A 22,125-nucleotide genomic window follows, 5' to 3' on the forward strand; every position below is an offset into this window, starting at 1 on the left:
TCCTGGTTCTGCAATGGGATTTTAGCCTCACACCTTCTCTTGCTACAAGTGAAACTTGTGCTTATTTAAGCAGAAGCAAAAGTAGACTTAAGAGGTTTTGACAATCCCATCACCCTCCATGCTGTAAAATAAGATCACTGAGGGAAAAGAAGGAAGAAGTTGGAGAGAGGCAGATGATTTGGATCTTCCTCATAAAAACATTTCAGGGGGGAGGAAGGGAAGGAAGCAGGTTGAAGCAATGTTCAACTGGAGCTTGAGTAACAACAACCATGAAGAATAAGGCAACAAGACCCACCAAGAGCTGTACTAGCCGGACATAGAGCTTCACTGTCCAGTAAGCTTATTGTCTGAAACAGTAATTAGAAGGACAGACAGAAGCTGAACTGGACAATATCCAGGCTCCTTGATTTGATGTACGCAGATCGTTTGCTTTCAACTTGAAGGAAAACATTTTAGACCTACTTAAATGGAGAGTGCCATGAACCAGCTGAAAATGAGATAGGTTCATAAACCCCAAAAGACTGCATGAAATTAATAAGGTATTTGACTCTTTCTTTTGTAGACTCAAACTGGTTTAGATCTGTCATTCAACCTTCCCTTTTCCAAATCATTTGTTTTTTAGCTTGGGTTTAGCACTTCCAAGCAATAACTGGCTTGTATGCCCACAGAGAGCAGGAATTGCCTTTGAGAACAGGGCTCCAGCATATCCTTTGTGTCACATTAAACCACTGCAGGACAGGTGACACATGAGTGTGGTACATCATCATCATTCCAGTACTGTGCAGAATGACATCTCCAAACTCGACCAAACCAAACTGTTTACCTTGTATTTTATGCATTTGACCTTAAAATTTCTCAGCTGAGGACAAGGTAATTTTTTTCCCCAAGGTATTTCCATCAATGGTTAAAAAGTAACCTCTCTGAAGGCTAGGAAAAGCTTGGTTAAAACCTTCTAATACAGACAGTAGGGATGAGCAGAAGTAGTTCTGGTTTTAAAGGAACAGCAATGTTCCCTATGACTGGGCAGACATCCACAAGGACAGCTGTGACTAACAGTTTGCCCCTGTACTCAGCACTGGTTAGGCCACACCTTGAGTACTGTGTCCAGTTCTGGGCTCCTCAATTTAAGAAGGATATTGAGACATTTGAACATGTCCAGAGAAGGGCAATGAGGTTGGGGAGAGGTCTGGAGCACAAGCCCTATGAGGAGAGGCCTGAGGGAGCTGGGGTTTCTTAGCCTGCAGAAGAGGAGGCTCAGGGGAGACCTTATTGCTGTCTACAACTACCTGAAGGGAGGTTGTAGCCAGGTGGGGGTTGGTCTCTTCTCCCAGGCAATCAGCACCAGAACAAGAGGACACAGTCTCAAGCTGCAACAGGGGAAGTTTAGGCTTGAGGTGAGGAGAAAGTTCTTCACAGAAAGAGTTATTTGCCATTGGAATGTGCCGCCCAGGGTTGTGGTGGAGTCACCATCCCTAGAGGTGTTCAAAAAAGGATTGGACATGGCACTTGGTGCCATGGTTTAGTTAGTCAGGAAGTGTTGGGTGATAGGTTGGACTTGATGATCTCTGAGGTCTTTTCCAACCTTACTGATTCTCTGATTCTATGATTTGCAGCTCTTCCAAGGAATGTCACCAAAAAAAAGAAGGTGTAATGGCTTAGGGACACATCACTCCCCAGTGTGACTCGCCACTCCTTTTAATCAGCCAGGTCTCCACACAAGCTACTGAACGGCAATTCTATTTACATTCCAAAAGAGCATTTTCCTCTCTTCAGGACAGAGTGAGGATGCCAGCCAGCCAACCAACCAACCAGTCACTGGGAAGCCCTCTAACACAAGTGGAGGACAGCTTTGTTGATCTCTGGGTTTGTCCAGTCGTTGCGGATATCGTCCAGGTGGTTATCAAAGTCTACGAGGGTCTCGTAGGACTTGCTGTCCAAGAGGGATGCGGCGATGCGCTGCGCCTCCGCCCAGTCCTCACAGAAATCACTAGGATGGAAAACAGAATGGAATGGAATGGAATAGAATAGGATTAACCAGGTTGGAAAAGACCTTCAAGATCATCGAGTCTAACCTATCACCCAACACCATCTAATCAACTAAACCATGGCACCAAGCACCCCATCCACTCTCTTCCTAAACACCTCCAGGGATGGGGACTCCACCACCTCCCTGGGCAGCACATTCCCATGGGCAATCACTCTTTCTGTGAAGAACTTCTTCCTAACATCCAGCCTAAACTTCCCCTGGCACAGCTTGAGACTGGGTCCTCTTGTTCTGGTAATTACATAGAATTACATAGAATAAACCAGGTTGGAAGAGGCCTTCAAGATCATCGCGTCCAACCCATCAACCAATCCAACCAACCTAAACAACTAACCCATGGCACCAAGCAACCCATCAAGTCTCCTCCTGAACACCTCCAACGATGGTGACTCCACCACCTCCCCAGGCAGCCCATTCCAATGGGCAATCACTCTCTCTGTGTAGAACTTCTTCCTAACATCCAACCTAAGCCTCCCCTGGCGCAGCCTGAGACTGTGAGGTGCTGGTTGCCTGGGAGAAGAGACCAACCCCCACCTGGCTACAACCTCCCTTCAGGTAGTTGTAGACAGCCAGCAAGGAACAGAGTCACATGATGCTTCAGGTTGAAAGGCAACTTTCAAGGTCCTCTAGCCCAGCCAGTCTGCTGAGGTGACCCCATGGGCTACAGCCACCTCCCCATGCCAGTGTCCCCACTGCAGTGTCCCAGCCATGCCACCCCGGCTGCAGTGTCGCCCCACTTGTCCCCACCCCGTGGTCATATCCTTTGTTCCCCGTGGTCCTGTGCCACCACGAAGGGAGCTGTGTCCCCATGAGTGCAGTGTAAAATTGAGAGGAGTGCTTTTGTGTGAGCTACCCTGCTACAGGATTTTTTGTGCTGTTGTTTTGGTATTTTTTAAGTGACCTTGCAGGAATAGTTTAGAACAGAACAGAATAGAATTAACCAGGTTGGAAAAGACCTTTGAGATCACTGAGTCCAACCTATCACCCAGCACCATCTAATCAACTAAAAGTTTTGGAGTTCTGGTTGAATTTGTAACCCAATCAGGAAACCTGACTCATACTGAAATGATAAGCCTACAGCTAGAATGGAAGGCAGAAAGTACTTAGCTTTGCTTTTGAACCAGAAGAGATATTAGTTGTTTCAAAGCTGATGCAAGTAGCAAGAAAGCAGGTAGTGCTTTCTGGATTTCGTTCTAGTCCAGCCCCCCTGCAGTCAGCAGGGACATTGCCAACTACAGCAAGGTTGCTCAGAGCCCCAAACAACCTGACCTGCAATGGTTCCAGGGATGGGGCATCTCCCACTTCTCCAGGAAACCTGGGCCAGGCTCTCACCACCCTCAGTGTCAAACACTTCTCCCTTCTCTCCAGTCTGACCCTCCCTCTTTGAGTTCAAACCATCGCCCCCTGTCCTGTCACAACAGGTCCTGCTGAAAAGTCTGCCCCCATCTTTCTGGTTGGCCCCGTGAAGTCTCCCTGGAGCCTTCTCTTCTGTAGGCTGAACACCCTCAACTCTCTCAGCCTGTCCCAACAGCAGAGGCATTCCAGCTCTCAGATAAGTTTTAATGGCTTTCAAATTAGAATAGAATAGAATAGAATAGAATAGAATAGAATAGAATAGAATAGAATAGAATAGAATAGAATAGAATAGAATAGAATAGAATAGAATAGAATAGGAGACCACAATGAATATCTCTATCACCTTCTCCACTCTGGAACTTAAGCTGCACCCTCTGCACCATGGTCTTGGTGGCCCTACCACCACCTGGATGCAGACACTGGCTGTTAATTCTCACTATAGCAAAAAACAGCTTTAGAAGCACCACTAGCTCCAGCCACCACCCTTATAGTTATTCAGCTACAGTCAAAATCTTGTCCTTGCAACCAGCCAGCTGCTTTTCCTTACCACCCAAGCACACAACCTCAGAAGTTTACTCACATGTGTGGGTCCTTGCACCTCCACTTGTTCTCGTGAAGCTCGTACACATGAATGGCAGGTTCTACACACTCCATCGTGAACCTGGTGTTATCAACCTGGTGTGCAAGAGGAAAACACCACCTCAGTCTCCTCCTTGAGATCCCAGGTAAAGAGATGAAATAAAACCCAGCCAGTTTTAGGGCACCCTGCTCTAACACATCCACTGTTCTAGCCCCAAATAAGCCTGATGTTACATGATTGAACTGCCACCATTCTTTGTGACTACAGCAAGGAGGCAAAGCGTTCTTTGTTTCGTAAAAGACAAGAGTTCAAGTCAGAGAAGAGGGTCTGAAGTCAAGAACACATTGCCTTCACTCAAGCCTCACAAGCAGAGAAGGCCTCCACATCCTCTGAGATGGCAGAGAGCTAACCACAGTCTGTAGGCTAAGAGCTTCACTGGCTACAGGTCACTTCGTCTCTTCCCCAGAGCATGTGGAAGGAGGAAAATGAGTGACCTCCCTATTAAAGGGTGCAGAGAATGACCAGTCCAACACCATACTCATAACATTAAGAGTACAGAAGGAGGATGGGGTGAAACTGAAGTGATTTACCATTATGAGTGCTGTATCGTTAAAGCCCTCTGCGATTCTGGAGGCCACCTTCTCCGCAACCTGGTTTGGACTGCAGCAGAAGGGAAAAGAAATGGTGTTAAAGCAACCCAGGACACTGGCTGAAAGCAGCAGGAAATACACTAAAGAGATGTGAAAATGACATGAAATTGAGCTGACGAATTCAGGGGGCCAAGAAAGCCCCAGCTCCTCTCCTCAGCACATGGTCTGGATCTTGCCTGTGCTCAGGCAGTAGGTTTTTGAGTGGCAAAAGGCTCGCTGCAGACTTTGTGGGATCAAAGTTTTGTGGACTCCTACCCTCTTGCACCACACCAAAGACTGCAGCAACACCCACCCAGGCTGAAAAAGGAAACTGAGTTTCCTCCCTAGTTAGCATTTGAGACCACTCACTGCCCAGCTTCTCCACCAGCATCAGATAACTTTTTACCACGTTTCAAAGCTGACAATCTCTACCCAGCACCACTTACCTTCAGAAAGGAAACTGGTGTTTAACCTCCCCTCCCCCCCAAACAAGACTGTGATATCCTTTCAGACCTCAGACAGAACAAACTCTATCTTCTCCTTAAAAATGTTCCCAGTTACAAATAACATCCCTTATCCCTCTTGGATACATCCAGAGTCAAAGGGGTTACTTCAAAAAACATCCTTGTGGCTGCAGGATGTACAGGAACAAAACAACTGGAACACTTTAAACAGCAACACCTTCAACAACCTCTTCATTTTACTTTAGATGCAAGTATGGTGTACTCCCATTAGTCCTGATACTGGATTTGTCCAATAGATTGAGGGGGAAGCTCAGAGAGTTATGGTGAACAAAGTTTGACCCAGTTGGTGGCCAGCCACAAGTGGTATTTCTCAAGGCTCAGTACTGGAGGCAGTTCTCTTTAATATCAAGGATCTGGATGAGGGGATGGAGGGTGCTGTCTGATAACACTAAGTCAGGTGGAAGTGTTGATCTGCTTGGAGGTAGAAAGGCTCTACAGAGGGATCTGGATAGGCTGGATACATGGGCCAAGGCCAATGGGATGAGGTTCAACAGGGCCAAGTGTGGGGTCTTGCACCTGGGTCACAGCCACCCCATGAATGCTCCAGGATGGGGGAAGAGTGGCTGGAAACTGCCTGGCAGAAAAGAACCCAGGGTATTAGTTGACAGTGGCTGAAGATGAGTCAGCCTGTGCCCAGAAGGCCAAGAACATCCTGGCTTGGACTAGCAATAGTGTGGCCAGCAGGATCAGGGCAGGGATTGTTCCCCTGTACTGGGCACTGGTGAAGCTGCATCTGGAATATTGGGTCCAGTTTTGGGCTCCTCACTCCAAGAAGGGCACTGAGGTGCTGGAATGGTTCCAGAGAAGGACAAAGCAGCTGGTGAAAGGTCTGGACAACAAGTCTTGTAAGGTGCTGCTGAGGCACCTGGAGTTGTTCAGCCTGGAGAAAAAGAGGCTGAGGTGAAACCTTTTGGCTCTGCACAACTGCCTGAAAGAAGCTTGGAGCCAGGTGGGGGTTTGTCTCTTTCCCCAAGGAACAAGCAATAGAACAAGGGGAAATGGTGTTAAGTTGCATCAGGGGAGGTTTAGGCTGGATGTGAGGAACAATTTCTTCTCTTTGAAGGCTGTCAAGCCCTGCAACAGGCTGCCCAGGGAAGTGGTGGAATTGCCATCTCTGGAAGTGTTCAAAACCCGTAAATAGAATAGACTAGACTAGACCAGACCAGGTTGGAAAAGAACTTTGAGATCGAGTCCAACCTATCATCCAACACCATCTAATCAACTAAACCATGGCACCAAGCACCCCAGCCAGGCTCTTCCTAAACACCTCCAGTCATGGGGACTCCACCACCTCCCTGGGCAGCACATCCCAATGGGCAATCACTCTTTCTATGAAGAACTTCCTCCTCACATCCAGCCTAAACTTCCTCTGGCACAGCTTGAGACTGTGTCCTCTTGTTCTGGTGCTGGTTGCCTGGGAGAAGAAACCAAGCCCCTCCTGGCTACAACCTCCCTTCAGGTAGTTGTAGACAGCAAGAAGGTCTTCCCTGAGCCTCCTCCTCTCCAGGCTAAGCAACCCCAGCTCCCTCAGCCTCTCCTCACAGGGCTGTGCTCCAAACCCCTCACCAGCTTTGTTGCCCTTTTCTGGACACCTTCCAGCATCTCATCATCTTTCCTAAACTGAGGGGCCCAGAACTGGACACAGGACTCAAGGTGTGGCCTAACCACTGCAGAGTACAGGGGCAGAATAGCCTCACTGCTCCTGCTACAGCCCAGGATGCCTTCTTGGCTGCCTGGGCACACTGCTGGCTCATGTTCAGCCTACTATTAACCAGTACCCCCAGGTCCTTTTCTGCCTGGCTGCTCTCCAGCCGCTCTGACCCCAGCCTGTAGCACTGCATGAGGTTGCTGTGGCCAATGTGCAGCACCTGGCACTTGGATGTGTTCAATCTCATGCCCTTGGACTCTGCCCATCTGCCCAGCCTGTCAAGGTCCCTCTGCAGAGCTCTCCTACCCTCTAAGATGTAGCAATGACAGAAATGGTTTAGTAGTGACCTGGCAGCGTTAGGTTAATGGTTAGGACTCAATGACCTTGGAGGTATTTTCCAACCTTAATGATTCTGTGATCTAAAAAATGTATTGTGGCTTCACTGGAAGGCCCTTTTATGGCTTATTAAGTAATTTGAGTCAGATAGCAGAGGAAAAAAAAACCAACCTAATCCTGGGGAGAATAAATGAGAAGTGATATCTCTGCTTGACTGATATCATCTTCCATTTCAAGAGTGCCCCTTTGCCACATAAGAAAATGCTTCAATACAGCTCAGAGAGAATTAAGTACTTTAGGAAGAATTAGGTCACTTCTGAAATCACAGATTTGGAAAAGACCTTTAAGATCATAGAATCACAGAACAGTTTGGGCTGGAAGGGACCTCCAAAGCTTATCTAGTCTAAAGCCCCTGCAGTGAGCAGGGACATCCTCCATTAGATCAGGTTGCCCAGCATCCTGTTCAGCCTGACCTTGAATATCTCCAAGGATGGGGCCTCAACTACCTCCCTGGGCAACCTGTTCCAGCGTTCTGTTATCCTCAGAGTAAAGAACTTGTTCCCAATGTCCAACCTTAATGTACTCTAATTTCAAACCATTGTCCTTTGTCCTATCCCTACAGGCCTTTGTAATCAGTCCCTTTCCAGCCTTCTTGCAGGCCTCCTGCAGGTACTGGAAGGCTGCTATTATGTCTCCCTGGAGTCTTCTCTTCTTCAGGCTGATCATCAAGTCCAACCATTATGTAACTCTACCAGGGGCTCTGCTACACCATATCCTTAGGCACCACATCTAGATGGCTTTTAAAGACCTCCAGGGATCGTGATTCAACCACTTCCCTGGGCAGCCTGTGCCAGTCTTTGAGAACCCTTTTGGTACAGAAGTTCTTCCTAAGGTCTAACAGAAGCCTCCCTTGGCATCGCTTGCTGCCCTTCCCTCTTGTCCTGTAAGCCTCCCTTGGCATCTCTTGCTGCCCTTCCCTCTTGTCCGGTAAACCTCCCTTGGCATTGTTTGCTGCCCTTCCCTCTTGTCCTGTAAGCCTCCCTTGGCATCTCTTGCTGCCCTTCCCTCTTGTCCGGTAAACCTCCCTTGGCATTGCTTGCTGCCCTTCCCTCTTGTCCTGTAAGCCTCCCTTGGCATCTCTTGCTGCCCTTCCCTCTTGTCCTGTAAGCCTCCCTTGGCATCGCCTGCTGCCCTTCCCTCTTGTCCTGTCGCTTGTGAGAGGAGACCAACGCCCAGCTCCCCACCAGCTCCTTTCTTTCAGCAGACTTTCCCAAACCCCCTCAGACCCACTGGAGCTGACACGATGATGTGCAAGCAGAGGAGCAAACGCGCCGGGCGAGTTTTGGCTCCATCCCTGCCAGCTGTAATTGAAGCGGCTGGCAGCCGCTCAAATCCCTGCCCTTTCAGAGCCCCCCACTGCAGAGAAGGAGATTCCGGGAAGATAGGGGAGGGGATGGGGTGAGGTGTGTTGTTTCTGCACCCGAACAAAGGCCACATCCACCGGCACCACAAAGACAATGAGAAAGCAGATGACAGTCGTCAAGAGTTAATCGAGGCGCTGATTTTTGTTGGCAGAGTCCAAAGGACGAGGGGAGAGAGCAAACAGAAGGAGTTGTTGCCCCAACACACCTGGCGTCTTTCACGCGTTCGTTGGCCTGGTAATAGCCAGCTATCACGTAGCTATTCTCTTTGCACCAAGAGTCAATCTGAAAAAGGAATTGGAACAATTGAATCCAGAGGGAAAAAAAAACCCCAACACCCAAACCCACAAACCAAAGCAAAACAACCCCCGAAGAAACCTCCCTCCCCAACCCCACCCCCCAGAACGGGCTGGGGTCAGAGCGGCTGGAGAGCGGCCAGGCAGAAAGGGACCGAGGGGTGCTGGTTGATAGCAGGCTGAACATGAGCCAGCAGTGTGCCCAGGTGGCCATGAAGGTCAATGGCATCCTGGCCTGTAGCAGGAACAGTGTGGCCAGCAGGAGCAGGGAAGTCATTGTGCCCTGTGCTCAGCACTGGTTAGGCCACACCTTGAGTCCTGTGTCCAGTTCTGGGCTCCTCAGTTTAGGAAAGATGTTGAGATGCTGGAAGGTGTCCAGAGAAGGGCAACGAAGCTGGGGAGGGGTTTGGAGCACAGCCCTGTGAGGAGAGGCTGAGGGAGCTGGGGTTGCTTAGCCTGGAGAAGAGAAGGCTCAGGGAGAGACCTTCTTGCTGTCTACAACTACCTGAAGGGAGGCTGTAACCAGGTGGGGGTTGGTCTCTTCTCCCAGGCAACCAGCACCAGAACAAGAGGACACAGTCTCAAGCTGCACCAGGGGAGGTTTAGGCTGGATGTGAGGAAGAAGTTCTTTACAGAAAGAGTGATTTGCCATTGGAATGTGCTGCCCAGGGATGTAGTGGAGTCCCCATGACTGGAGGTGTTTAGGAAGAGCCTGGCTGGGGTGCTTGGTGCCATGGTTTAGTTGATTAGATGGTGTTGGATGATGGGTTAGATTTTAAAGTTCTCTTCCAACCTGATTAATTCTATTCTAATGCATAGAGTTTCTATTCTATTCCAACTAAGGAAATCTCCTGTCTGTCCTGCAAATAAAAGAGGGCTTGGAGCAGGATGGTGTCTGTGCCAACTGCTTCTTTAGAGCTAAATGCATTGATAGAGATTTATGTGCACACTCACACACAGAGCTTGGCTAATTTAACACTGGGTTAATGTTTTCCATCACTCTCCCAGCAGCAGAAGAGCATGAAGTTCCCTCAGTCAAAGCCTGACTTCAATCACACAACCACTTGGGTTGGAAGGGACCTCTAGAGGCCATCCAGTCCAGCCCTGGTGCAGGGAGCAGGGGCATGCTCAACTAGAGCAGGTTGCCCAGAGCCCCATTGAGGCTCACCTTGAATATCTCCAGGGATGGAGCCCTCAACCACACCCCTGGGCAAGCTGTTCCAGTGTTCAACCACCCTCACTGTAAAGAGCTTGTTCCTAACATCCAATCTAAATCTACTCTTCACTAATTTCAAACCATTGCCTCTCATCCTATCACTGCAGGCCTTTGTAAGGAGTTCCTCTCCAGCCTTCTTGTGAGCCCCTTCAGATACTGGAAGGTGGTGATTAGGCCTCCCTGGAGCCTTCTCTTCTCCAGGCTGAACAACCCCAGCTCCCTCAGCCTGTCCTCATAGCAGAGGTGCTCCAACCCCCTGAGCATTTTCATGGCCCTCCTCTGGACCTGCTCCATCAGGAGGAGGACAGGACTAGTAAAGAGCTTCAACACTGCTGCCTATTAGAAGGCCAAGTCTTACCTATGGCCCTCTGGGGCTATTTCTGTGGGTGTTCATTTGACTAACAGACTTTAGCCAATGTTCACCACGTAGATTTTCCTGGTTTGGGCTAGAACAGAATTAATTGTGGTCAGTGATTTGACTTCTCAGCTCAGGCTCTGCTCAGTGACAGCACTTTCTGAGGTTCAGGGCATGTTTGCACAGACAGTGACTGCTTCTAGCAGTGAGAGTGCTGACAGGGAGGGTTACTGCCAAGGGTTGGGCAACAGAAAGGCTCTTGCTCAGACTTGCTCCTGTGCAGAGCAAGGTTGCTGCGACATCTTGTGTCCCACACTGGGCTGCAGTAAGTCAGAGGTGGCAATTGCAGGCAACAGGGGACAGGATGGGTGACCCTAAACTGACCAACAAGGGATTCCATCCCATGGACAGCATCTTTGGAATATAGCTGAGGGATCACCAGGGTCAAGCCACTTCTTCAATGGCCAGTGTCCCAGCCCCAAAATCCAGCCCCTGAGTCCTGCTCCCATCTGCTGCTGAGTCCAGTCTGGGACCTCCCCAGTGCCTGCCCCCAGCATCAGTGGTGACAGTGATGTCATTCCCATCAGAGGCTGGGTTTGCATCTATTTGTATCTATTTCATTGTTCTTATTTCCATTAAAGATGGTTCAGTTTCTTTCCCAACCCATCAGCCTCTCTCCCTTCTCCCCTTCCTCTTCCCACTGCAAAGGCAGAGGGGTTCACAGGCAGCCTCTCTCACTTGTTCAGTGACCAGCCCAGCCCTAGGCCTTGACATAGAGTGTGACTGTGCTGCCATTTCAAGAAGAGCTGTTTGGTTTTATTTCTCATGTAGCATTTCTAGCTGAAAGCATAAGCATGCTTAACCTTAGCTGCTAAACAAACTCAAATGGAAAGGCAAATGTGAGGCTGAAGGTGTTTGTCCCATTTGTTGGCCATTTTTACATCCCTGCTCTCTTAGGAAAAGGCTTTTGTGGTAGAACTGCTTTTCTCTGAGAGTTCATATCTCCAGCTTTTCAAACCACATGGGTGGGCTCTCCATTCTTGACAACCTTTCAGTCAAGCCCAAACCATTCTCTGCGTCAGCCACAAGATCAGACCTCGATCAAAGGTCTGTTGGCATAAATTCTCCCATCCCTGTTACAGTCATGGTCAGCCCAGGTAGCTCCTCCTTATTTACCATCCATATGGAAAACATTTGCTGGGGTTGGTTTTTTTTGTGGGGCATACAATTTGCACAACTTTTGAGTTACACAAGTACCAAAGTTGATGGAGCTTTGTTGTTTTGATGGGGTTTTTAAGTGCAGTCTCAGTGCACACACTGCTGTTATCTCTCAGCTTTATGCTGGATCTGATTTCCTCCTGCTGTGTCTGCCTTGCTTTGAAATGACAGACAAATATGTTTGTCCTTAGAGCTGAGGAGATCAAGTCAGCATAATACAGAGCCCTGAAAGGCAGATGTGGAGGAAGCAGCTCAAATTTGCCTTTGCAGTCCCTGGAGAGCAAGCACTAAAAAGAAACTAAATACCTGAAGAGCTGCAGCAAAATGGGAGTCCAAAAATATACCTGAGGCTGCCCCATCACATCCTGCACCTCCAACCCATCTCAATTTTAGCAATAATTAGGCTGCATAAACAACCAAACCGAGGAAGCCATGTGAATAATCCCTCCTCTACAAGGGCTGGCCATGGATTTACCTGATAAAACCCCAAAGCTGTGGAGCCCTGCTCTAGCTGAGGGCCAACTGCTGCTTCAATTACAAACCCATTTGGAGGGCTCAGGGCTCGGGGTTTTAATTGATGGTGGCTTGAAAGCTTGGCATTAAAGCCAGAAGGCCAGGCACTAAAATTAATTTCCTTCTGAAAACACTAAAAACCTTAGCTCTAAATCCATTTCTGTTGCATACTGAAAATGGTTGTATGAGAAAAAGGAAGGAGAGGATGATGTTCAAGTTTGCTCTTCCCCAAGTGGGAATTAAACACTGCTTCCATATTACAAAAGAAGGAGGGGAGGGAGGGGGAGGAAATTATTGTGGGGGATAAAAACTGTTTCTCCCTGCAGTTTCCAAACCTCTCCAGTGCTGTCACCAAAGGCAGCCTTACCATCAGTCAGCCCCTGGCATTTTGAGGCATGTCCAGCCTCCAGGAGCACAAGCCTCAGACCACAGAATCACAAGATGTCAGAGGCTGGAAGGGACCTCAAGAGATCATCTAGTCCAACCCCCCTGCCAGAGCAAGAGTACCTATACCAGGTCTCACAGGAACTCATCCAGAAAGGGAGCCAACAGGGGCTAAGTTGTGACTCCCTGAAAAACCAGGATTGGTTGTTCTGTGGCCCCCAAGGCAGGTGACAGGGCACTGGCAGAGCCCTGAGAGGGGACAGGCTGTGACCTGCTGCCATCCTGCTGTCCCAAGCGGTGGGGAGCTGGCAAGGTACATCAGAGGGAAGTGAGACTTGGGGATTTTGAGCTGAGGTGTGGCTGCAAAACCACATCAAATTAGCTGAGAAGTGCAAAAAGGTACCAAAAAAAAACTCCTCCATGTGAAACTTGATTCACTTTTCCTGTAATGACTCTGTTTCAAAAGGGATTTCAAACACACAGGCCAAAGTGTAAACCAAACACACACTTCTGCTCTCTCCTCCAGAGCCACAAACCTTCAGGCACTCCTGTGTGGTTAACAAAAATCTGGTTTTACTGGTTGCTTGTAGCTGGCAGCCAAGGGTCAGGGCTGGACCAGCCACTAAAAGAGTGACAGACTCTCTATGAACCACTCTGCCTTCCTGATGGAACAGAGAGGAGTAAGGGAGAGAGATTGATGGGTTGGGAAAGAAACTAACCCAGCTGGAATGGAAATAAGAACAATGAAATGGATACAAACAGACACAAACCAGTACCAAACTCAGCTCCTGATGGCAATGACATCACTATCACCACTGATGCTGGGGACAGGCACTAAGGAGGTCCCAGACTGGACTCAGAACTAGATGGGAACAGGGTTCAGTGAGAATGCTGATGGGTAGAGTTACTGCCAAGGGCTGGGCAGCAGAAAGGCTCTGGATTAGACTTGCTCCTGTGCATGTCAAAGCCACTGCTAAACCCTGAGCCCCACACTGGGGTGCAGTAAGTCAGAAGTGGCAACAGCAGGGGGGAGCAGACTGGACAGGTGAGCCTGAACTGACCATCAAGAGATTCCACCCCATGGACAGCATCTTCAGGATAAAGCTGAGGGACCACCCTGTTCAAAGCTCTTTTTCAGTGGCTGGTGTCCAAGGAGGACTCTGTTCATTCTGCCTCTGATCCTGAACTGTGTGCTCCTGAATCCAGTTCCAGAACACAGCTCCTGAATTCAGTTCCCATATGCTGCTGAGTCCAGCCTGCAACTCCTGCCACAGCATCAGTGGTGACAGTGATGTCATTGCCATCAGGGGCTGTGTGTGTGTCAGTATTGGTTTGTATCTATTTCATTGCTCTTATTTCATTAAAGCTGGTTTAGTTTCTTTCCCAAGCCATCACCCTCTCTCCCTTATTCTCTTTCTGTTCCCTTTGGAAAGGGAGAGGGTTCATATAGAGCCTCTGTCACTTGCTCAGCAGCCACCCCAGCCCCAGCCTTTGACAGTATGTTATCCTGTGCTTCACTACAACTTCCATTTACCCACTTCCAGAGGAAAACCAAATGCCTGCCATTCAAAAAAGCGACAAATCAAGCCCTGCCCACACTAGACAACAGCTCCAAACTGTATTAGAACAATTTCCCAAGCAGTAACACAAGGAAAATCCTAAGCAGAAAGTGATTGTACTACCAGCACACATCCCTGTGTTCCTCCCACACTCTTAGACTGATGTAAAAATACTTCAGCCTGACAAATTTTCCTGTGCCTCATGGGAGTATGGCAAGCCTCAGCTGGCAGAACTCAGGCCCAGGCCCTGCTCCTGTGGCTGCATTTCATCATACCCCAGGCTTCAGCAAGATCTCAGCACTCCAATGGTGCCCTATTAACTATGGGGGGGGGGAAAGGATACATTTACAAAGAAATGTCTTCTGAGGAAAAATGAAATGGAACATTTAGGCCAAGAATGAGAAGTTAGGTTATGCCTGCAGCTTTTGAAAAGGGTTGGAATTTGCCCTGCTAATAGGACAAGTCTGAAAATGGACAGGAAGTCTGGAGCTCAAATCACACCCAGACTGCCCTTTAGTAGTGGCTACACCTACAGCAAAGGTCCCCAAACACTTCTTTGCCTCCAGATTTCCTGCAGCCCACCTTGACTTCCTATGACAATAAAAAATCTGTGTTTCACTCTCTCCATCCTTGGCTTTGACAAAGGAACTCTCTCCCAATGCCAGGCACAACAGATAGCCAGAGCTGAGACTGGGAAACATCACCTCTGTGCTCCTGACATCCTTCTCCTACTCTGTCTGACGGCAGGAGAGAAAATGGATTATCCCATGAGAACTTACAGCAGCATGATGAGGTATGAGATATCATAATGGGGAATGCCTGCCTGCCTGCCCCTGGCTATCCCCTGGTTAATGAACCAACAGTGAGCTCTCAATATACCAATTGAGATTTCAAGCCCAAGCCACAGTTGGAGTATGAAGAGACATCAATTTCCTCCCCACCCCTTATTTAGGCTAATGGCTTCCACAAATGGGGAAAGTGCAGCAAAATGAATTAAGAGATATATGTTTATCTGCATCTGTACACTCTCACTTGGAGACAAGCCCTTTTCCAATTAGCTGCTACTGCTTTGAAGTGCCTTAAAGGTAAGCTGGGACAAGTGTTTTCTGCTGCAGAATAAGGCCATTCCCTCTGGGAGTTATTCAGGGATAATGGCACTGACAGAAATAGTTTTCTTGCACTGCAAAAGAAATTAGGCAAAACTACCAGACTCTGGAGTTTTCTGCTGCTTCCTCAGCAGAAAGTGGTACAGCAGATGGACTTAGGAGGGGGGGAGGTGTAGTGAGACACTGGCTCAGGTTGCCCAGAGAAGTGGCAGATGCCCCATCCCTGGAACCATGCCAGGTGAAGCTGGCTGGGGCTCTGAGCAGCCTGCTCTGGTTGCAGGTGTCCCTGCTGGCTGCAGGGGGGCTGGACTAGATGAATTTTAAAGGTTCCCCCCAACCAAAATCATTCTGTGATTCCACTCTAGAAACACCCCACTCGCACCACAGACTTAGGCACCGGTAGCACAGTGCTGGGAGACCCAACCCGGCAGCCCAAGTCCCCTCAGCACCAATCCGTCCTCGCCCCAGCCACCCTCCCTGGGCTCTGCCAGGACCAGGAGACGATTCCCCAACTCCCTGCACGGCATCCCCTCGCTCCCAGGCCTAAGGCCTTACCAGGGTGAGGGCCACCTCCAGCATGGGCGCCAGGGCCAGGGTACCGTGGAAGAGCGGGATACAGTCGACGAAGAGCGAGGGGGGACCGGCCTGGTCGCGGCGCGGGGCTCCCGACGGCCGCTCGGCCACCAGCAGCCCGTTTACGGCGCAGTGCGGGTACTTGGCGCCGTGCAGCACCATTTTGCAGTAGGCCTGCGTGGTCAGCTTCATCCCGCCACGGCAAACAGCCCCGCAACCACGGCGCACCGGCGGCACTCCCGGTCTCGGCCCCGCCACCCCGCCTCGGGCCGCCAAGCGTCGCTGGACGCCGCCAAGCGCGGCGCCGGCGCTGTCGTAAAAGCCGACGGGCGGCATGCCTGTATCCCGTCAGCCCCTGCGCGCAGGGCCCCTCCTTTGCGGCTTCTCGCTCTCCCGCTTGCCCGCCGTCTCCCGGCGTGCACTGCGCTTCCGGCCAGCGGCTCCTTCCGGTAGCAGCCCGGCGTAGAGGACGGTCGCCAGGTCGTCGGGCCGCGGCGGGTGGCGGGGCAGGGGGGCGGCTGCAGGGGTCGTTCGATTACCGGTGGCGGTTGAATGTGCCCCTCTCACCACGTCCATCCGCCCCGGAGGATGGCGGGCGGTCAGGACAGCTTGGCTTGGGTGTAGGGGGGAAATAGGGGGAAGGGCTGCGGCCTTCTCTTCCCCTTGAAGAGGGGCCGCGATGCGGTGTCATATCGCCGCTGTCACGTCGGGTGTGCCTGAGATGCTTAGCGGCACTGCATGGTGGGGTGCATCTCTGCCGTGTGGTCCACTCCAAGGTCAGGCGTGGGCCGCGGGCTTGGCGCTCAGCTCACGGTGGGATCCTGGTGGGGGGGGTTAGCTGAGATCAGAGGTCTGTGAGAAACCTGTATCGTGGAGTGGATGTGACAGCAGGAGTGGGGGAGAAACCGTTAGCTGGGCGTCTGCCCTGCCCTCAGACATGTCAGCATTGTTTGGAGCTGGAGTGTGCCGCAGTGGATGCAAGATGCATTTAGACTTGCCTGAGGCTCCTGGCTAGCACCCAGTAACGGTCTGTGGCCGAGTGAAAACATTCTGGAAAGCGGACTTCAAAATGAGAATGCATTTGGGCTCGTATACAGGAGGCTGTGTTAAAAAAAAGGAGGGAGAGGGAGGTTCATCCAAGTTCCTTTAGGAGGCAAATGTCCCTGGAAAGCAAGGAGTGGTTTGGTGTGATGTGCCAGCCTTGGGAGATGGGATTGGAAACCTCTAGGCTGGCTTTTCTTTTTTATAGACAAGTGAAAAATGATGTTCCTTCACATGTGTACATTCCATGTCTTCACCTGACACTGACTTACTTGCTTTTGGTCCCCCAGGATGTTGGCTTCAAGAGCATTCAGCCTCGTCGGGAAGAGAGCCCTTTCCACCTCCATCTGCCTGAGAGCACATGGACATGGTAGGTGGTAACTGCTTATAGTAAAGATAATAAAAGAAGCACTTCAGAAGAGCACAGAAAAGCTGCTATTAAGGGTTTGGGTAAGCTGGCAAGGCTGGTGCATTGACTGGTGGCAGGAGATCTGAGCAGGCTGTGCCAGCAGATGGCATTGCCGAGGTGCAGAAGGAGTTGAGGGCCAGGGAGAAACTGGGGTGGAAAAGGTGTAGAGGGTTTGTGCGTGTTTGGAAGGGGAGGTGAGGAGTGTGACAGCTGGAAATGGAGATGGCTGAGATGTTTATGAAGTGATTTTGGATATTATGTTTTATGTAGATCCCACTTCTACTTTGTTCTCATGCTTTCCTGTTAGAAAGAACCCACTTGAACAGCTCTCTGTTTCCTTTCCCTCCCAGATAAATGCTTCATCTGGAAGACTTTTTTTTACTTCCTGGATTCCTTAGCTGCCATCAGTGTTTTGACTGAGCTGTTGAATTTTTGTGTTGTAACCAGTAAGTGATGTGTGTGCTTGACTGGGTGCCTCTTCTGTTCCCATGTGCAGCTGGTGTTGTCAAAGCAGAGGATTTCAGCCTCCCGGCTTATGTTGACCGTCGTGATCTTCCCCTGCCTGAAGTGGCCTTTGTGAAGGACCTCTCTGCTCAGCAGAAGGCACTGAAAGAGAAGGAAAAGGCATCTTGGACTGCTCTGTCTGTCGATGAGAAAGTTGAATGTGAGTACTGGGGGCTTTAGGTAACCTCACAGCTGGCAGCAATACCATCAGAGCTGTTGTGCTTTCATTTGTGACAACTTGAAGTAGAAAACCCACCACAGACAGTGCCTGCTGGGGCAGCTGCTGGACCCTGTTCTTCCAAATGACTCATGAGCCTTGAAGGAGCACTCAGTTAGTTATGATGGAGCTCTTTGTGTGTGTGGAAGTCAGTGGTTTGTGCTCCTAGGATGCTTAGTGCTGTTTCCAGAGGCTTGAAACACCTGCTGTGGTGTCTGGTAGGTGCCTGAGGCGAAGTTCAGCAATTCCTTTCAGAAAACAAATGATGATAGTTATTTATTGGTGCCTGTCTGCTCTCAACAGGCCACAATAAAAATGTTACAGCACCCATAGAATAGAACAGAACTGGTTTTGTAGAATCACAGAATTGTTTTGATTGGAACCAAAAGGCCTCTAAATCATCAGGTCCAACTGTTAAGCCAGTACTGCCAGGTCACCACTAAACTGTGTTCCTTAGCACCACGTTTCAATCCCTCCAGGGATGGGGATTCTATCACTGCCCTGGGCAGCCTGGTGCAGGGCTTGACAACCCTTTTAGGGAAGAAATTGTTCTTCATGTCCAACCTAAACCTCCCCTGGTACAACTTGTCCTGTTTTTCAGTGGGAGAAGAGATCGACTTCCACCAGGCTCCAGTCTCCTTTCAGGTTGTTGTAGAGAGTCAGAAGGTCTCCCCCCTCAGCCTCCTTTTCTCCAGGCTGAACAACTCCCTTAGTGGCTCCTTGCAGGACTTGTGCTCTAGAGCCTTCACCACCTTTGCTGCCCTTCTCTGGACATGGTCCAGCACCTCAGTGTTCTTCTTGTAGTGAGGGACCCAAAACTGAGCCCAGTACTCAAGGCGTGGCCTCACCAGTTCTGAGTACAGGGGGAGAATCCCTGCCCTGATCCTGCTGGAGACACCAGTGCTGGTACAGGCACAATGCTGTTGACCTTGCATCCTCAGTAGTGTAGCCAGCAGGAGTAGAGCAGTGATTGTACCTCTGTATTCAGCAGTCACTAGTCCAGCTGAGTGAAGGGAGCCCTGTGTATGACCACTGCCCTTAGGGTGAGCAAGTTTCAGGTAATTACAAGTGCTAAGCAAGTGTCTGACCTGCAGATAAAACCACACCACCTGCCATTGTGGTCTGCAAGGGCTGACCTGACCTGCAAACAGTGCTGTGGTACAGTGAGAAGGTGTCAGACTCTTAACAGCAGCTGCTCAAGCATTCATAATCACTCTCCCCACCTTGTGCTGCTCCAAACTTCAAGGTTTTACAGCAGGCCTTAGTGGCAAAAACTGGGAGAAGGCTTTTGAGTTCCAGCAGTCCCTTGGAAACTACTCATGCTTGGAAGCTTTGCACTCTACCACACTGCTGTGGCAGTTTCAGGCTATGCCTTTAAAAGTTAGCTGCAGATTTTGAGCAGAGGAAGTGGAGAAATACAAACAATTCACAGGAACTGGAAGGAAGGAAAGAGAGCTCTGTCCCTCCCCCTACCAGACTTTTTTTTAGAATAGAATTAGCCAGGTTGGAAAAGACCTTTGAGATCAAGTCCAAGCTGTCATCCAACACCATTTAATCACCTAAACCATGGCATTAAGTGCCTCATCCAGTCTCTTCCTAAGCACCTCCAGTGATGGTGACTCCACCACCTCCCTGGGCAGCACATTCCAATGGCCAATCTCTCTTTCTGTGAAGAATTTCTTCCTAACATCCAGCCTAAACCTCCCCTGGCACAGCTTGAGACTGTGTCCTCTTGTTCTGGTGCTGGTTGCCTGGGAGAAGAGACCAATCCCCACCTCCCTTCAGGTAGTTGTAGACAGCAATAAGGTCTCCTCTGATCCTCCTCTTCTCCAGGCTAATCAACCCCAGCTCCCTCAGCCTCTCCTCACAGGGCTGTGCTCCAAACCCCTCCCCAGCTTTGTTGCCCTTCTCTGGACACCTTCCAGCAACTCAACCTCCTTCCTAAACTGAGGGGCCCAGAACTGGGCACAGGACTCAAGGTGTGGCTTAACCAGTGCTTTGGGCTCTGGAGAGCAGTGTGTTGGCTGCAAGTGTCAGGGAAAGTAAAAGGAAGGATTTGAAGGTTTTAACTTGTTGAGTTTTGGGGGGGGTGTGTGTGTTCTGTTCTGCAGTGTATCGCATCAAGTTTAACGAGACCTACGCGGAGATGAACAAAGGAACAAACGAGTGGAAGACTGTCCTCGGGGCGGTGCTCTTCTTCCTTGGGTTAACTGGCCTCGTCCTCATCTGGCAGAAACATTTCAGTAAGTCAGCTCTTAAATTAAGAGCCAGACCAGCTGGTACCTGATGGAAAATGAGAGAATTGTGCATGAATAGTTCCATGGGGAGGGGGTCGGGATTGTGCCTCAAATAGCTGTTCTGGGGAGCCTCAGGGCAGTCGTTGCTCTTTGTTAGGCTCTGAAAAGTCAATTGTGGAGTTGGAAACTTCACAGAGATTGGCAGGTGCATAGTGTATTTGGGGAGGGGGTTTGTAGAAGGGTGAAGGTGGTGGAGAGGGCTTTGGGAATGGAGAGAGAGGCAGAGGGAGGGGAAAGAGTGGTGATACACTAACAGTCTGAGAGCTGCTTCTCTCTGTGAAGCCTGCTGTCACAAAAGCCTATTGCCACCTCGGCAGTACATGTTTGGGTTTCTGCCATGTTTGGCTGCCTTCCCAGCTAATGATCCAAGCCCAAGGGAGCCCTCCAGCTGCCGTGAGGCAGAGCAGGCGGTTCCATGAGCTGTGCTCTGTCTTGAGCCTTCATCCTGTGTGTGTGGTGAACGGAGGAGAAAGCTGTTTGAAGTCTTGGTACGAGCCTTTAGTGATGGATGAAACAGCTGGGGAATCAATTGGGTCTGGGCTGGATGTATCTGAAACTGGCTGTAGGAGAGTGGGTTTGAGTAGCTGATGGTGTGTGATCAGCACTGATGGCCTTGGGGGAGGAGGAAAAGCTTCTGATTAGCGAACCCTCAGCTCCCTGCTTGCTGGCTCTGTACCCTGAGGTGATCACAGCCCTGTTCATTGCAGTGTATGGCCCAATCCCACACACCTTCTCCGACGAGTGGCTGGCAGCGCAGACTAAGAGGATGCTGGACATGAGGATTAATCCTGTGGAGGGCATCTCTTCCCAGTGGGATTATGAGAAGAATGAATGGAAGAAGTGAAGCAACTCAGTGGAACCTGCTCTGCTTGAAAAATGAAATGATTCCATCACCTGTGCGTGACCTCGTTGCTCGTGTACTGGAACAACCTCTCCATCTACATAGATGCTAATAAATGTCTGGTTGACTTGAAGGGTTCCTTTTATTGGTGGTGTGCTTGATGTGTCGTTTGTTAAAGGCAATGTTTGGGGCACAGCCAGCAGTGCTGCTCTGCAGAGGTTTGAGCTATGTGCAAGCTAATCAGATCCCAGCTCCTGCTGAGGCTCTGTGTCCCACAACCACTCCAAAAATAGCAAGTCAGTGCTCCAGACAGCAGTGAGTCAAACCACACAGGTCGAGGCAGAGATCTGTCTGTCCTCATGAAAGGAATGTGTCCTCAGCAGCACAGGCAGGCTGCAGACCTGACTCCAGTGTCCTGTGCAGATCTGAAAGTGTGGAAAGAGAATTAGTAGATCAAATTCAACCAAGAACAGGTTTAGATGAAACCCTGAGGCATCTTTTGTGCCTTCTGTGATAGTGTGTGGAGGAGATCACTGCAGCTGGGGTAAGGAAAAAATGCTGCATTAAGGGCTTTTATGAAGTGCAGGGGTCTGGAGAATAGGGCTTGTGAGGAGCAGCTGAGGGAATGGGGTTTGTTCAGCCTGGGGAAAAGGAGGCTGAGGGGAGATGTGGCTACGTATAATTCCCTGAAAGGAGGTTGGAGCCAGGTGGGGGTTGGTCTCTTCTCCCAGGAGTTGCACCAGCAGAGGTTTAGGTTGGACATGAACAATTTCTGTCACTTGATGGCTGTCAAGTCCTGAACCAGGCTGCAGAGAGTGGGGTGGAGTCCCCATCCCTGAAGGGATTGAAAAGCCATGGAGATGTGCTGAGGGACATGGTCTGGTGGTGACCTGGCAGTGCTGGTCAGTGATTATCTTAAAGGTCGCTTCTAACCCAAGTGATGCCATAATTCTGCATGTTCTGGTTATGGCTTAACATCTTCAGAGCCTGAGCTACAGAAGCTGGTGCCTTTGCTGTGACACTGCCAAATTTCTCCCTACAGCTAATCTGGTTTGTGT

The 22,125-nt window shown here is 49.9% G+C and overlaps 2 protein-coding genes across 2 annotated transcripts; one reads left to right on the forward strand and one right to left on the reverse strand.

Moving 5' to 3' along the window:
* Positions 1–1,677: 1,677 nt before the first annotated feature.
* On the reverse strand, positions 1,678–16,109 carry EMC8 (ER membrane protein complex subunit 8). Its single transcript, XM_068150825.1, has 5 exons — positions 15,741–16,109; positions 8,747–8,823; positions 4,571–4,640; positions 3,981–4,075; positions 1,678–1,987 (listed from the first exon to the last, which is right to left on the reverse strand). The coding sequence occupies exons 1-5, from the start codon at positions 16,092–16,094 to the stop codon at positions 1,828–1,830; spliced, it is 756 nt and encodes a 251-aa protein (XP_068006926.1). The 5' UTR covers positions 16,095–16,109; the 3' UTR covers positions 1,678–1,827.
* A 24-nt stretch (positions 16,110–16,133) lies between these two features.
* On the forward strand, positions 16,134–21,212 carry COX4I1 (cytochrome c oxidase subunit 4I1). The gene is made up of 5 exons (XM_068150827.1): positions 16,134–16,238; positions 17,090–17,169; positions 17,705–17,872; positions 20,041–20,172; positions 20,934–21,212. Exons 2-5 carry the CDS (start codon positions 17,091–17,093, stop codon positions 21,068–21,070), a joined length of 516 nt encoding a protein of 171 aa, XP_068006928.1. The 5' UTR covers positions 16,134–16,238; position 17,090; the 3' UTR covers positions 21,071–21,212.
* Positions 21,213–22,125: the final 913 nt, after the last annotated feature.

Source organism: Melanerpes formicivorus, unplaced genomic scaffold, assembly GCF_026170545.1.
Source record: "Melanerpes formicivorus ecotype bairdi unplaced genomic scaffold, bMelFor1.0.p_v2 SCAF_20, whole genome shotgun sequence".
NCBI classification, from domain to species: Eukaryota; Metazoa; Chordata; class Aves; order Piciformes; family Picidae; genus Melanerpes; species Melanerpes formicivorus.

Excerpts from the sequence above, each read along its gene's own strand:
- COX4I1 (XM_068150827.1), top strand. The coding sequence starts at position 17,091 with ATGTTGGCTTCAAGAGCATTCAGCCTCGTCGGGAAGAGAGCCCTTTCC. Across the intron at positions 17,170-17,704 it reads CCTGAGAGCACATGGACATG|CTGGTGTTGTCAAAGCAGAG; the intron begins GTAGGTGGTAAC and ends TCCCATGTGCAG. Across the intron at positions 20,173-20,933 it reads CATCTGGCAGAAACATTTCA|TGTATGGCCCAATCCCACAC; the intron begins GTAAGTCAGCTC and ends TGTTCATTGCAG.
- EMC8 (XM_068150825.1), bottom strand. The coding sequence starts at position 16,094 with ATGCCGCCCGTCGGCTTTTACGACAGCGCCGGCGCCGCGCTTGGCGGC. Across the intron at positions 4,641-8,746 it reads GAACGCGTGAAAGACGCCAG|TCCAAACCAGGTTGCGGAGA; the intron begins GTGTGTTGGGGC and ends CTTCTGCTGCAG. Across the intron at positions 4,076-4,570 it reads ACGATACAGCACTCATAATG|GTTGATAACACCAGGTTCAC; the intron begins GTAAATCACTTC and ends CTTGCACACCAG.